The following is a 17,203-nucleotide window of genomic DNA, read 5'->3' as shown; positions in this document are numbered from 1 at the left end:
GTTTTGATTGCTAAATATTCAGCATATATACCCTTCAATAATAATAGTAATAATAATAATAATAATAATGATAATAATAATATATATATATATATATATATATACATATATATATATATATATATATATATATATATATATATATATATATATATATATATTTTTTTTTTTTTTTATGACCACACGCTCGCAAGATAGGTGACCAGTGCATTATTCATCGAGTGCCTGTAACTTTAATATGGATTGTGATTAATTTTCTACTTTAAACATGCATTTTTGAAGATGTCCAGAAATAATAAAAAACTTTAGTTATGTTCAAACATGTGAACTTTGTTAAATAGCCTATATATTTTTCTTTTTAATTTATATATATTTTTTTCACTTTTAAGGGTAACCCACATTACGCAGTATATTTTCAAAATAAAGCCGGTAGAAATCTGATATAACCAATATTTGATATTAAACCGCTTTTAATCCAGTAAGTTGATATGAATTAAAACTGAAACTAAATAGTTAGTAGGGGCAGGGCCTTTTTGAGAGGGGTCTGGCTGCAGACTTGGTGCAGATGCAATCTCAGCTGCATCCAATGCTTTATGATGGGCTCACCTAACCCCCACCTAACCCTACCCCTCACCGTGACGTCACTAGCTCCATTGAGTGCATCATGTCTGACTGCATCTCTGAGCGATGCAATCTCAGCTTGCATCATAAAGGCTAGGTCCCGATACTATTGCCCTTTTTTGCACATCATTCCATAAAATGTAATGGTGAGAGAGGGTATTTTACATAGATATAAACACTAGATATTGCATCTATTGACCCTGAGCATGCGTCAATAGCGCCGCCATATTTGTACAGTGCTCCAGGAAAGTGTCATTCAACCGCACTAGTCAAGACAGAGTAACTACATTCCAGATAGCAAAATACACTCGGGCCAGTTCCGGCTAGGTTCTCGCCTGCCGGAGACTTACCCCTCAGCCTGACTCTGGCTGCCATACTAGGGCCGAATGCCTGTGGACTCACTGCCCGATTCCGGCCCAAATCAATTCTTAATAACTTTTACTATTCTAATTATTTTGTTGCTGTCGTTCCATGGATATTTTCTCAAATTAACATTAAACGTTGAGCTAACAAATACTAGATAAAATAAGAATTTAATCGATTGTCATCAGTTAAACAAGCCGAGTCCTTGCCAGAAGCAGCCCGGACTCTACAGACAGACTCAAGCCAGATATGGTTAACAGCAATTGGGCCAGCTAGTGCTTTACAGCCGCATTACAAACACAAGTGCGCTAGCGAGCTGTGGGCCGTACTCGGCCTGGATAACACTCGCCGATGCCAAGTCGGAGCAGGAGGCACCAAAGGGGAGCCGTGCTCGGGCCGATTACTACCTGCTATCTGGGGTGAAGATGCTGAACTTTTGTGCTGTCTACAGGTGTAGTAAGGAGCAAACAAAGAAAACAAAGCACAAAGGCAGAACATTTCATAGGTAAGATTTAGTTTTTTTTACATTTTTGTATGTTATGAACTTTTGTGCTAAACAGGTAATGTTATTGATGATAATACAGTCACTTACTGCACTGACCATGAGGCAAAGTGGCACCAACTTGCACTAGCTGGGCTTATGCTAGTTTTGTTGAATAAAATCAGCAAACAATGCAAAAGAAATATGACACCGAGATGCTGCGCTGCCAGAAAGTTGTATTATTGTATCCAGTGAACGAGTTGTTCATAACGGAGATTCATTCCCAAACAAATCTCTCCCTCCGTCAGTATGGGAAGTGAAAGCAGTAGGGGGTTCAGGACACAGATTAGATCAAATTTAACAGGGAGGGTGGGTGGTACATTTCCATACACACAAACACAAGCTTATTATCAGGAATGCCTGGGCGGTCACTTATCAATCAATGTAGAAAAGTGATGTCAAATGATAAGTTTCGTAAAAAAAAAGAAAAAGAAATGTGCATACTGACCTCCAGGAAAACCCCCGATCATAGATATATGTGTATATGTGTAATTGTCTGGCTCTGGATTGCCACAGTCCTCCACTGCAGCTTGGTCCCGTATTCATTTCATAGGAGCGCTACCCTGCACCAAAATGGCAGCTCTGTTGACACATTCCTTCCAATAGACAACAACAGGGTAGGCGACATCTAATATATATATCGATGGTATTTTATAGCAGTTGCTATAAAAGCCCTCAGGTTGACGTCAACAGAGGAGTGCCATTCAAAACGCGGAAGCAAATATTCAGACTTTCAATAAAGATTACCAAAACAGACTATTTTTTCTCCAATTGATTAACTTGCACAGATTAATTAATCACCTTAAGAATAACAATATGAGCTAGCAAGATAAGCATTGCACATTTTTAAAAATACTTTATTTAAAGGGATAGTTCACCCAAAAATGAAACCCTGTGTTGAACATAAAGGAAGATATTTTGAAAAATGCTACTAGCTGGCACCTATTGACTTAACTTTTCTTTCATGTGGAAGTCATGGGTGCCAGTAACCATTCATTTTCATTCGGCCCTTATTAAGGATTCCAGTCCATCAAGAAAATACTCTTTGTTATTTGAAACCTTTATTTTTCTTAATTACCACTGGGTTTTACACATTCGTATAAATCATTTAGTACATTCATCATTCATTCACTCATTTGTTTTCTTACTGGCTTAGTCCCTTTGTCAATCTGGGGTCGCCACAGCGGAATGAACCACCAACTTATCCAGCATATGTTTTTACGCAGTGGATGCCTTTCCAGCTGCAACCCATCACTGGGAAACATTCATATGTTCTCATTCACACACACACACACACACACACACTACAGACAATTTAGCCTACCCAGTTCACCTATAGCCAAGGCTTAATTTGTGCCGGAACACGCCGGACCCGGAACAATGTACAATCTATATATATATATATATATATATATCTATATATATATCTATATATATAGATATATATATATATATATATATATATATATATATATATATATATATATATATGTATATATACATACATAATACATATATACATAGTAAAAATTGACATATCTTGACAGTGGAGTCCACTTTAAGGCTATTTAAAGTAAGACAAACATTAAAATAAAATGACTGGATTTTGTTCTTAACAATATACAACATATGTAAGAAGCATTGCAACTGTTTTGGATGGTTCAATATTTTATTCATTATAAATGATAACATTATGTTAGTAAATGGATGATCATTCTGTACGTAAAAATGATCAAAATAGTTAAACATACAAAACAGATATTCATACAAAGACATCATAGAGCACCAGTTAAGGCCTTTTAACAGTAAGAGACATTTGAGAACGTTGTATCAACATTCTGTTAATTCACTGTTTGCCGTTGCCGTTGATGGGCAGTTTCTTAAAGTTCTCGCACTCCAGCAGAGCTTTGACTTTGGGACGGGCAGAGATCTTGTCCACGAAGCTCTTGAGAGACGGGAAAGAGTCCAGACAGGAGGGAGAAAGCACCTTCAGATTCAGCAGGAGATCGAACAGGTTGTAGTCTGCAAGTGAGATCTGGAGAGAAGGGAAATGAAGTGTTAGTGATGGTCAGATTTTAGCATCCACTAAATAATGCTGCTGTTCCTACTGGACCTCTCACCTGATCACCGACCAGGAATCCTGTTTTGCTTTTGGCCAGAATATTTTCAAATGGTTTGAACTCGTTGGGCAGATCTTTGATGAACGCTTCTTTACCGGTCTCCTACAGACACAATAAGAAGAGCTCATACATACAGCTAACAAAACCTTGATATTAATCATGCGTTTGCCCTGAAATGTTTTTTTTTTTTTTGGTGTTTGATCCTCATAGCTTTGTTTTATTGCTTACATATTCCTGGTAGATCAGCTTTATGTATTTCTGGCGAAGATCTTGAGCTGCATCATTCATCATGTCAATGAGAGAAGCCTCACAGTCGTTCTTTCCATACGCACCTAAATGTGTAAAATGACAAATAACGTCTATACTGTATATTGTATACACTCAATGCACTACTACAAATATGTAATTATATATATATATGAGCAATATCACACTCGTAGCAGTGCGATATTGCTGTATATATCGGCACTGGTGCAGCCTCGTGCCTCAGTGCCCCCACCAGTGCCGATATACAGCCATATCGCACTGCTGCGAGTGTGATATTGCGTTTATACAACAGTTTGACGGCATAATTGTGTATATAAAAACAAAATCAAACATGGAGAGTCTCAAAAACCCTTTTGTATGAGGAACTACTTTCTTCTGCCTTGGATTCAAATCATAAGCTGACAGTTAAACAGCTGAGCAAGCATCTTTTAAACTTTAGGTCTGTAGTGTCTGCTTTTTGCTGGCTGTATGTGGGCGGAGTAATACACAAAGGGTAAAGAGGCTTTACGGGTGCTAATATTACCTGAATATATCACGGCTATCAGTCAATCAGATTCAAGAACCAGACAGAACTGTTGTATATATATATATATATATATATATATATATATATATATATATATATATATATATATATATATATATATATATATATATATATATACACACACACACAAACTTTTTTATATGTAAATAATGATCATTAATATTTGCCCAGCAGTGAATCTAATGCATTGACTAGTAATCGTTACCATGTTTTCGTCCCAAATGTCTGAGTATGGCATTAGACTGATACAGCACCAGGTCACCGTCTTCAAATTTAGGCAACTGTCCAAAGAGCTGAAAGAAATCCAGTAACATGTTTTAATCTATTGATATGCAGAACAAATACATAACCATACATTAAAGCATGCACAGATCATTGCAATCTCAATTCCAATCAGTTCCGATGCAAAAGTCCAATACTGATTCGAATTATTAAAAAAATAATTTTAATAATAAAATTGTTTTGCTTCTTTTGATTTTTTTTTGAGCATGATAGAATATTTGCCATGAATCCAAACATGAATCTCAACAATATTCTTAGCAAATGCACCCACACAACCTCTCTGCCAAAAAAAGCCTTTCTGTGTTGTTTTAATAAACAAATAGTTTCAATATCACCGCAATTAAAACAATTCACTACTGTAACATGCACTGCATTGTGGGTCATTTTAAAATTTTTACAGTAACTTACTGCATATTAGGAATTTGCGGTATTTTACAGTTATCAAAGCAGAAGTACTGCTGCTGTAGTTAAGGACAAAAACAAGACAGTTGATGAATAAATTAGTTGCTTACAAAATAATAAAAATAAAAGTTTTCTACTGCAAATGTAAAATGTAAATAAATTACAGTAAAATACTGTAAAAATGTGAAAAAGGGTATGCTAAAAAGAAGTTGCAGTAAGGCTATTTTACTGTAAAATGAAACTGCGGTAGGGCCCTGCTACTGTAAAACACATTTAATTTACTGTAAAGATGGCATATTCGCTCAGTGTGAACACCGTTAGACTTTACTGCAATTTTACACGTATTTACTGTAAAAACACCCAGTAACATACTACATACATTCTCTACAATTTACTACTGTAATATGCACTGCATTGTGGGTCATTTTAAGTTTTTGACAGTAACTTGCTGCATATTAGGAATTTGCGGTATTTTACTGCGATCAAAGAAATCAAATACCGCTACACTAGTTGTAGAAAAAAAAAGAGACAGTTAATAACAAATAGTCACCTAAATTCAATAGTTAATACTAAAAGGTTTTGTACCGCCAGTGTAAAATGCAAATAAATTACAGTAATACTACTGTATAAACTTTCATTTTCTAAAATAAAAATTGGGTTAAGGGCATTTTTCTGTATGGGTATTTTACCTACAAAAAAGGTGGTAGTGGCCCTGCTACTATAATACATATTTACGGGTAAAGGGGCAGTTGCCCCTATTTAAAATGACTCACAGTGCAAATTACAGTAGTGAACTGTAAATAATGAATGTGGTGTTTTACTGGGCATTTTTTGCAGTAAATAACTGTAAAATTGCTGTAAAGTCAAACAGTGTGTATATACACTTAATAAGGACATTTTATTGTATTTGTGCAGTAACTTACTAGCAGTACTGTTGCCAGCAATTTACCGCAAAAATACAATTAATGTTATACATTATTTTCTTCTTTATTCACAATGAATGCAAACAGAGCATACAAAAATCTCACGCACAAACAAATTTTACCTATATTTAAAAATGTTAACTATTTTACGTCTTGTCAGCTTTGTGGCTAATTCATACGACTTCAGACGTATAAAAAAACGGCAATATTTAAAAGGAGGCGTGGCACCAAACCCCACCCCTAAACACAACTGTCATTCGAAGATGAGCAATTTGATTGTACTAAAATGTACCAATGGGATCATACAATTAAGCCACTTAATCAAAATGTGATGAATTGGCGTGAGATAGCGTTGGAAACTTACACATGTGGCTCTTATGTCGCCCTTGATCCAGTCTTGTACGGTCACCACATTCTCCTTCAGCTGCTGCTCTTTGTCCGCCAGCAAGATCTTCAAAGGGCCAGCACGGCCTGCAGGAGCACATGATTCAGGGTCAGTTATACAGTAGCAGCAGTCTACAATACAGTTATTGTATGATTCGTTTGCCCGTAAGGACTGAACACAGTTTCAAAGTCGAAAAACAAACAGAGGTGTCGGAACAAGAACAACATTATAAATCTAGTGACGAACAGACAGCAGTGTTGTTGACTGCATGCGATTCAAAGACATGTATAACTTGCCGTTCCACACTTGTGTAATCACCTGAATCGACACGGTTAGACATTACAGTAACTTACCTGTAAATGTGTTTTAGAATAGCAGGGCTACTACTAAATTTTCCTAAGATAAACTAGCCTTACAATGACTTCTTCCTATGGTAAAACAGCCTTTACCACATTTTAATTTAATTTAATTTAATTTAATTTAATTTAATTTAAAGAGTGGGACATTTTCTAGTAGTTTTATTGTAATGTATTTGCATTTGAACAGTGTTCAGACTGAGCATATAAGACCATTTACAGTAACTTACCTGTACATATGCCCTACCGCAATTTCATTTATTTACAGTAAAATATATTTTAATTGTACAGTTTGATCTGTTACACTAGCTTTACTGTAATTTATTTGCATTTTACACTAGCAGTACTCATTGAATGTAAGCGGCTATTTGTTTTATTATTTGTAAACATTTTTGTCCTCAACTACAATAGCAGTACTTGATTACTTTGATTACAGTAAAAAACTGGAAATGCCTAATATGCAGTAAGTTACTGTAAAAGTTTTAAAATGACTCACAATGAAGTGCACATTACAGTAGTAAACTGTAAAGAATGCATGTGGTATGTTACTGGCCGTTTTTTGCAGTAAACAACTGTAAAATTGCAGTAAAGTCTAACAGTGTTCAGACTGAGAGAATATGCCCCTTTACAGTAACTTACCTGTAAATGTGTTTTACAGTAGCAGGGTCCTACCGCATTTTTAAAGGTAAAATAGCCTTACTGTGACTTCTTATGGTAAAATGCCCTTTATCACAAATTGATTTTAGAGTATGGCCATTTCTACAGTAGTTTTACTGTAATTTATTTGCATTTTACACTAGCAGCACAAAACCTTTCTTTTTTGTATTTACTATTGAATTGAAGTCACTTTTTTCATTAACCGTTTCAATTTTTTCTTCAACTACAGTAGCAGTATTTGACTACTTTGATTACAGTAAAATACAGCATTTTCGTAAAATGCAGTAAGTTACTGTTAGTTTTAAAATGACCCACAATACAGTGCACATTACAGTAGTGTGCTGTAAAGAATAAATGTGATATTTTACCGGGTGTTTTTGCAGTAAATAACAGTAAAATTGCAGTAAAGTCTAGTATGCTCATTTACAGTAACTTACCTGTAAATGTATTTTACAGTAGCTGGGCCCTACTGCAATTTCATTTATTTACAGTAAAATATATTTACCACACCTTCTTTTATGCTAAAATACCCTGTAACACATTTTAATTGTACAAAATGACAACTGTTACAGTAATTTTACTGTAATTAATTTGCATTTTACACTAGCAGTACAAAACCTTTATTTTAGTAAACTAGTATTTACTATTAAATTTAAGGGATTAATTGATCATTAACAGTCTCATTTTTGTCTTCAATTTCAGTAGCAGTTCTTGATTACTTTGATTACAGTAGAATACCGCAAATGCCTAATATGCAGTAAGTTACTGAAAAAGTTTTAAAATCACCCACAATGCAGTGCATATTACAGTAGTGAACTGTAAATTATGGACGTGGTATTTCACTGGGTGTTTTTGCTGTAAATAACCGTAAGATTACCATGTGGTATCTGGTCTGAGGTTAGCATCTTGAGCTAAAGTACAAAATGGTGAACATGTCAACTCAGTTAGAGCTTTAAAAAGTTGAACTATAAATGAAGTAACAATTAGTAACAGAATCAAATGTTCTCAATCACATTCAAGCATTATTTGGCAGTTTACCGTAAATTTTACAGTAACAATTTACTGTAAACTGTGCAACGAATCTTTAGTTGAACTCAGCTTTCCTGGCTTTTCTGATTGCTCAAACAACCATCGTGGCAAGCTTTAAGTAACAGCCTTTCTGCTAGATTTGGTTTTGAAAATAACAACAGCTTACATTCAGAAACATCATTTTCATACAAACCTTTGATAGCGAAGTATGTGAGAGTGTAGGGAGCCACTGTAAAAATAAAGAGAAAAGAAAAAGAATAAGGAGATGAAATAGCAGAACACATGGACATGTAAACAGTAGTAATATGGTAAATGTATATCAGCGACTGGAACAGTAGACTTAGCTAAAGTGTTGGCTGTAAAATCAAGTGGTGCTCGCTGCAGAGCCATTTGAGGAGAGGTGAGCTCCAGCGAGGGGGAGCTTAAGCTTGAGCTCCACCTTTTTTGCACTTCTTCTACGAGTGATGTCACTGGGGGTAGGGTTAGGGGTGGGGTTGGTGAACCCATTAAAACAGCTTACAGGAGGAGGAGTGACAGCTCATGCTCCCCCTCGCTGGAGCTCAGCTCTCCTCAAATGGCTCTGCAGCGAGCACCCTCTCTGTAAAATAGCTACACCCACAGAACATGTGGAAGCTGGAGGGTCACGTACCCATTTATCAAATATCTGTAGCATTTTAGCAACACTAAAGAACTTGATTAGCCGGTTTAGGTCTGTTTGATTAAGGTTAGAGCAAAACCAGCCCAATCTCACAAGGGAACCTTTACACACTGTTAGAAAAGTGGCTGATTCATTTGCATTCATACAACTTCATTCATATGAAAACTTAAACATGGCCCAAAGTACCACATCTAACCCATAACACTCAAACAAATATATATATATATATATATATATATATATATATATATATATATATATATATATATATATATACATATTTTTTTTTTTTCAGTTCACTTTTTCTAAACCAATCATGTTAAATGAATGCCATTGCAGCTTTTTCAACATGATTGCATTATGGTAAACTGACTTGAAATTGTCGCTCTTTGGCTTAACCTGAAGTTTTCATTTAATAAAGTATGTTTCAATTAAGTAGCTCAGTCTAACATTTATGACGGAATACAAATTGTAGCTGAGAAAAAAAATGAATAGAATAACAAACAATATTTATGCTTTATTTAATAAATTTTGGATATTTTTGACCATTATTGTAGAGGTGCATTGGAAAATAGAACTGATATTCATTCATTTTCTTTTCGGCTTGGTCCATTTATTAATCTGGGGTCCCCACAGTGGAATGAACCGCCAACTTATCCAGCGGATGCCCAACCCATCACTGGGAAACATCCACACTCATTCACAAACAAACACTATGGATAATTTAGCCTACCCAAGGGCTGATATTCATTATGGTATAATATCTACAATGGAAAAAAATTCGTAAAATCAAATACATTTTTTTTTCTTTCGAATAAATTAACTTTTTAATTTGGAAATTGTAATATTAAATGTCAATGATATAATGCCCCCGCACCTAACCCTAATCCTCATTGGGTGATGAGTAAACCAAACTAAAATTTATGAATTAGATCGTACAGTTTCATACGAATTAGCCACTAATTAAAGATTAACAAATTGTCGTGAGATAGCATTGAAAAAAAAACGTTTCTCAAGTCTACTCTAGACCCTCCATCTCATTTTTTTCTTAATGCATTAACACTACACAACCTACTTCCACTCATTTTAGTCACATTTATTATGATAAATGTCAAATCATAAATAAAAATAGCTCTTTGGAAAGTGCCTCTAACTTTTAATCAAGTGCAGAAATGTTTCATCTACATAATCTACTTTTTCATGCTATGCTTTTTTCAATACTATACTAAACTATATTTTTCATAAATGTATTTTCATGCTATACTAGTGCTATGCTACATTCTTTTTAAAAGATAGTAATGATTCATTAGCTACAACTTATTAGGAAACAAGTATATTAGTATCTATCCAAACTATCTAATGAATAAGTAATGAATACTACTACCTAGCAAGTACTAGTACACTATAAAAGGGTAACCAGAAGTGCCTCAAAAACAAATACCTAAGAAATAATTACTAGTACGTAATGGAGAAGATAATATATAGTGCATTTTTCAGATTAAACATTAATAGCACACACTACAGTTCTAGTCTAATAACCTTAAAGTGCTCACTTTTGTAAGTCGGGTAGGATTAAAGCATCTGCTAAATGCATGAATGTACATTTAAGATGTGCACCCATTGAGTTGACTCTATTTATCTGGTATCATAATGCATTGTAATATGAGCTTGAAGTCTTTTATCATCTCCAGACACTCTGCCAAGTGCAACAGCGCCTGAAATCTAATTTTTTGCAAGCAATATATCCATACAAAATGTGCATCTAATGCATAATCAAACTCAAAGGTGAATAAACTCATGAATGAAGTACTTACTGGTGAAGAACTGTGTGAAAAGCGAGGTCTGTGAAGTTGCTGCTCCAGAAATGTGTAGTGCAGGTGTGTGCAATGCTCCTTTTAAAGCCTCATGTGTACTTTATTGAGTCATTCATGCACAAAGGTAGCATGCAAAGTGATTAATGAAGGCATAGTACACTGAAACAACATTCACAATGACAACTCCAACGCCTGGGTTTGTTGTCGTACTTGTAACTTAAAAATGCTAATATGCTTAACTCTGATTATATTAGCAGACTTGTTTTGGGTACGTAAGTTACTTTGAACTTTACAAAAATATATATTTTAGAGGATAATGCCCAAAAGAAAAGGTAAATATAGCTACAATTCAATCATTTATTTTCCTTTGGCTTAGTCCCTTATTTATCAGGGGTCACCACAGCAGAATGAACCACCAACTATTCCAGCATATGTTTTACACAGCGGATGCCCTTCCAGCTGCAACCCGCTTCTAGGAAACACTCTCACATTCACACATTCTCACATACACTACGGCCAATTTAGTGTATTCAATTCACCTGTAGCGCACGTCTTTGAACTGTGAGGAAAACCGCAGAAAATCCACACCAGCATAGGGAGAACATGCAAACTCCACACAGAAATACCAACTGGCCCAGCCAGAATTCAAACCAGTGACCTTCTTGCTGTGAGGCGACAGTGCTAACTACTAAGCCACCGTGCCGCCAAAATTTAATCAGTAAAATTTAAAAAAAATGTACGTTAAGTTGTTCAACAGCATTATTACAATATAAAAATTAGGGGCTGTTTACACAACATTTACACAAACTTTTTAAGCCATCTGGGGACTGAAAAGTGAGTTTCAAAATGTCAAGGTTGTTTCTGAGTAAATTATGCATTATGCAAGTGCTTAGTATGTTAGGTGCAACATAGGCTCATTCTGAAAACGTAGCCCTATATACATTTCTGGAGATCGCGAAATATGTAGCCAGAGGTGCTTATTGGCTGCATTTCGTCTTTAAAACAAACTCTACAGGGTAGTATGACATTGTTTGGTTTTTTTTTTGCTTACCAGCTGACCGCATACCTCTATGTGGACGGCTTTTCTGCTGTTACCAGTTTGCCCAGCGGCTTGCAGTGTACATTGATGGACTTGAGACGCAGAGAGAAGTTGACTGTTATAACTGGGTTTGAGTCTGGCGAAGAACAGTTCCAGCTCAAGCAGATGAGACAAAAACAAAAGCCAAAAAATAAGATAAACAAGTACATAACAGGGTGAGAATGTAAAATCTGAAACCGTGGTAAAAATCAGGCTGCCGCAAGGGCTTTTCTTTTTCTGGATGGCTTTTGAAAACACTATCAGTTGGATTTAGCAAGGAGGTGGGCGGGTAAATTAGTGCTTTTAAAAAAACACTATCGGTTGGGTTTTGCAAGGAGGTGGGTGGGTCAATTGGTGCTTTTGAAAACACTATCGGTTGGGTTTCTGTTTACATTATTTTTCAGGGGACCATACCTGTCAACCCTCCCATTTTTACCGGGATTCTCCTGTATTTTACAGTTCTATCCTGCTATCATCCCGTAAAGATATTTTCCCGGTTCATTTCTGATATGAATGCAATCGTACTAAATATTGGAAGTGAAGCGGCAACTGTACAACAAGCTTTTGTTTTCATAACGTTCATTCATGTGTGTGTGCCTGTGTAACACCTACCATGGCGACAAGCAGGACTGACCCAGTGCAAACACAGTGATAATGTCTGGCTGTTTCCTCCAAAAACAACAAAAACTAAATAATTTTGTGGCTGATAGACGCAAATGGCTCTCTGTATTTTTCTTTTGGTAACAAAACCAAAACATTCAGTAAAAGCAGAATGACCGTGATGTGTGGACGTCTTTCTATTTTGGCGCCTTGGCTTTCGTGGTGATCACCTAGCAACAGCTGTACACACAACAGCAGCTTGATGACGCAATCGTACCAAGGTTCAAAAGGAAACAAGACCAGGCAAGAAGGCGGCAAAGGTGGATAATAAGGTATTTGCACAGCTAGTGCTCTTTCCATACTGATAAACTTCCGGTGTGCGGTTAAATTGACTTTTTAAAATGTTATACCGTTCCTTTTACAGCATCGATGTTGTAATGTAATTTAAATATAATCAGTTAAATGGCCTTCGGTATTCATTTAGTTGTTCAAACATAAAACCAGATGAAAAGCCATTTACTCGCCACGCCCATCAGGATTAGCAGGCAAACGCTGAAACTCCATTAAAAATACTGCTGTATAATAAATAGTCATATTTAAAAGACATGGCGTGGAGAAATGTAATTTAATGCAGTGCTTCTTGTACATTCTGAGACCCACTTTATATCGTATATCAATCAGGCAGTGAAGATCATTGACTGAAAAAAAATAAAATCAGACCTTACAGATGCCGATTTTGTTTTGGCATACAGTTCTCCGGAAGCATTTGCCCCAGGTTACTGACAAATTAAAAGTCCTTCAGCATACTTCCGCATATACCCTATTAAACTTGGGTTCAGACAAGCAATCGAACCAAGTGTGAAAGCACCCTAACACTGCAGTGGCACCAGTGTTACATGCCATATGGAAAACATTGAGCCAACACAGTTTAGATCAGATACTGCTGTTACATTCATATTTGCCTATTTTGCATGCCAAGTGTTGTGATTGCCCTGGTCTTTGTACACAGCATTTGCAATCGCCTTTAGTCAGTTAAGCACATACATATAAGGAGGAATGGCAGATATTTCAGCCTTTTGTGTTGTGTTTTATTGCTTGGTGTGCAGCACTTGACTCTCAGTGTGTCTCTTCATGATTTATCCCAGAGGAGCTTGTTACTAATTCCACCTGGGTAGCAGCTGTTACCACTGGAGATTAATTTATGTAACCAACAAGATGTAAACAAACCCTGCTGAAAAATCCAGCCTAAACCAGCCTAGGCTGGTTGGCTGGTTTTAGCTGGTCGACCAGGCTGGTTTTAGAGGGGTTTTGGCCACTTCCAGACTGGTTTCCAGCCATTTCCAGCCTGGTCTTAGCTGGTCAGGCTGGGAGATGACCAGCTAAAACCAGCTTGACCAGCCTAGCCAAGCTGGGAGTCCAGCCAAAACCAGCTATATCCAGCTTAAACCAGGCTGGTCAAGCTGGTTTTAGCTGGATTTGGCTGTCATTTTCCAGCCTGACCAGCTAAGACCAGGCTGGAAATGGCTGGAAACCAGCCTGGAAATGGCCAAAACCCCTCTAAAACCAGGCTGGTCGACCAGCTAAAACCAGCCAACCAGCCTAGGCTGGTTTAAGCTGGATTTTTCAGCAGGGAACTTAGGGTTGGCATTGTGAAGTCTGAAGCAGTCTGATGAGCCCGAATCCAAGCAATATGGAAACAGTGCTTGAAGTTTCATACACACTTCAATTGTTTCGCCATCAATATTCTGCATTCACTTTGCACCAGTGTCTTTCTCAAAGTTCTTGATGCAGTACATGCAAGTCACTCTCATAAAGGAAGTGCAGGGAGTGAAAATGAATGCTAAAGACCTAAGTAAAACCTCACTTGTTATTTCCCGTAGTAAAATGTTTCAATGGCTGTGACTTGACACATTTTTCTCAACCTCAACTAGTATCTGTTAAATCTGACAGAAAAGGCCTACATGTCTGGGCTCATGCGTACTCTATATCTGCACTCCTCCTTTCTCTGTCCGCATTTGCTGTTGTTTCCTAAGAACTGGTTCATCTTGTTCAGCCCTCGCTCTGGAGATGAATACATACAACTATAAAAGTGCAGAATCATCATTATACATCCATTTTAAAGGCTATATTGTAAATATACAGTAAACCACCCTCTCTAAGTGTGCACAACTCAATGTATTGTGTTCAAACACATCAGTGGAAAATAAAGATGTTGATCTGAATAGGCCTTTTTAGAAAACAAAAAGTAGACCTGGAGCATGTACCATGGAATAGCATGGCTAGCCACTTAACTTTAAGTTTAGTTTGCACCAATCTTGGGTTTGTGACGAGAAGACAACTCAACTTTTTGAGTTGAATTTAAAAAAAAAAAAAATTAAAAAACTGTACAAAAGCACGACATCTTAATTGGGTGCTCAGCCAAAACCGCAAAAAGTGCAAATTAAATGTAAATCAAAGGCGGCAACACCAAGGCTCCAAAAATACAAATTTATTAAATTAAAAATGCTGACACAGAGAGTGAAACGTTTCGAGCCGCCGGCTCTTCATCAGACAATGTTTATCACAATCAGGTGCTTCTTTTTATACACTTCCGGATCACATGATCTCATCTCGCATATATGCCAACATATACATACATGCATATGTATACATACACTGTGTATGTATAACTACATTGAATTTTAATCAACCCAGGCTCATTCTGAAAACGTAGTCCCGTGGACGTTTCTGGAGACCTCGAAGTACGTCCTGGGAGGTACGTATTTTTGCAGTTTTTGTTTTCGCGAATGCACGAGAGGCCGCTGTGTGGGCTTTTTCGCATCTCAAATGTCTCTCGCGAATGCCGTTTGCGCCCGCGCTGTTCTCGCGTAAACCCACCAGAGGCCGCTGTCGAACGACCGTCTGTCCGACTGGCTGAATGATTGACTGGGCGACCGGCCAATCGGCTGACCCACCCTCCTCCTTCCCTGATTCCAACCTATTTTACCGATTGACCTGCCCAACCAACAATTTACAATTGCCGTCCAGAAAACGAAAAGCTCTCGTCTGCTTTTTACCACATTTTAGATTTTACCACATTCTCACCCTGTTATGAACTCATTCACTTTATTTTTTGGCTTCTGTTTTTGTCTTACCTGATTTCTTGAATGGTCATCATCGTCGTGGTCAGCTCCTCTCTGCGTCTCAAGATCTGTCACGACGAGCTAACTGGACAAACTGGTTGCAGTGGGAAAGCCCTTCACACGGAGGTAAGCGCTCATCCGGTAAGTGCCAAAAGGAACGGTGTCATACGTCGCTTAAAAAATGAATGCAGCCATATGTACCTATGGCTACATAATTCGCAGTCTCCAGAAACATTTTCAAAATGAGCCCGCGTTCATTTGAATTTACTTCTCAACCAATAGAAAAGTATGATCTAAATAGTATGAATGTGAGTAGTATACATGAAAATTAGACATACTACATCTGAAAGTAGTACAGCAGGTCATTCGGTTCTTCTGGCATACTGCTTTCCCAATACTATTACGCGTGATTCACACCGGGCTTCAGCAATAATGCTTGACAGAGGGGGTGTCTGAAGTTGGGGTTGACGTGATCATCATAGCAGCATCAGCTAATGAAATTGGTCAGCAATCGGCTACTGTCTGAGCTGAGATATTTGCATACAGCAATCTGATTGGCATCTTGAGTCAGCTTGGATTGGAACCAGATTCTTCTTGCTGTGCCACCCTGTTCCAAAATGACCACCACATTTCCCCCCACATAATATAAAAATATTGCAGCACTTATAAAAGCTCAAGTTTTTGAAGACATTATCCTGATATTTCAAATTTGTGACACAGTTGGACTTCAGAGATGCGATGTCAGAACTTGGAATTATGTCTTTAGGCAACTATTTTTGTGTGTCTTAAATCCCTTATGTAGCTTTGCAAATTTGCAGATGTTTTACTTGCACAGTTACATAACACGCTAAAGAAGACTCTGTAATAAGAATGGCATCTATGCTCTATGCTAAGTTTCACATAATCTTGGATCCGGCCCATTTCCAGAGCAGATGGTTGTCCTGTACTAAATCTGAGGTCAATACAACCCTACATGGTAAACGAGGACATGTGTCATGAATGCAAGACTGCCACAGTGACACTGATCCCTTTTTGCCAGTCTTAACAACCACTCTGGGATCTACTTGGACCTGCAACTTCACCTTGGTTGACACTCATCATTCTTAAGGCCTCCAATGTTTGTAGGCTGCAACTCTGCCTCTTGTCTGTTTGGCTAGAGGAGTACTGCTCTCCCAGTTGAGTCTAGTTTCTCCCAAGGTTTGTTCTCCATGAATCTATTTAACAGCTGTGGCCTAATAGAGCTGGACTTGTGAACAAAAAAAAGGTTGCAGGTTCAAGTCCCAGCACTGGCAGGGATTGTAGGTGGTTGGAGTGAATATCCAGCACTCTTATCATCCTCAATACCCTCAGGTGAATCCCTTGAGCAAGGCACTGCTCCCCAATGGCTGCCTACTGCCTCCAGGTGATTGTTCACAGGGTGTGTTTGTGTGGGCACTTG

General features: G+C 37.3%; 2 protein-coding genes across 3 annotated transcripts in view; both read right to left on the bottom strand.

Moving 5' to 3' along the window:
* The window catches only part of LOC147833832 (uncharacterized), an 863,518-nt gene that overhangs the window by 831,765 nt on the left and 14,550 nt on the right, over positions 1-17,203 (bottom strand). The window lies entirely within an intron of this gene.
* Positions 3,176-11,020, bottom strand: gstp1.1 (glutathione S-transferase pi 1.1). 2 transcript variants are annotated; one of them, NM_001020513.1, is given in 7 exon segments: positions 3,339-3,560; positions 3,646-3,747; positions 3,874-3,977; positions 4,665-4,752; positions 6,431-6,537; positions 8,687-8,722; positions 10,966-11,020. In NM_001020513.1, coding segments are annotated over 7 exon segments (627 nt in total). In that variant the 5' UTR covers positions 10,967-11,020; the 3' UTR covers positions 3,339-3,371.

This window comes from Danio rerio, chromosome 14 (genome assembly GCF_052040795.2).
Source record: "Danio rerio strain M-AB ecotype USA chromosome 14, GRCz13ab, whole genome shotgun sequence".
NCBI lineage: Eukaryota > Metazoa > Chordata > Actinopteri > Cypriniformes > Danionidae > Danio > Danio rerio.
This window is presented reverse-complemented; position numbering and strand designations above follow the sequence as displayed.

What these genes read in the sequence shown, in the direction of transcription:
- gstp1.1 (XM_087280498.1), bottom strand. Translation starts at nt 3,936, where the DNA reads ATGATGAATGATGCAGCTCAAGATCTTCGCCAGAAATACATAAAGCTG. An exon ending in AGCTGATCTACCAGGAATAT is followed by an intron (nt 3,748 to 3,873) that starts GTAAGCAATAAA and finishes TTGTGTCTGTAG; the next exon opens with GAGACCGGTAAAGAAGCGTT. An exon ending in GATTCCTGGTCGGTGATCAG is followed by an intron (nt 3,561 to 3,645) that starts GTGAGAGGTCCA and finishes CCTTCTCTCCAG; the next exon opens with ATCTCACTTGCAGACTACAA.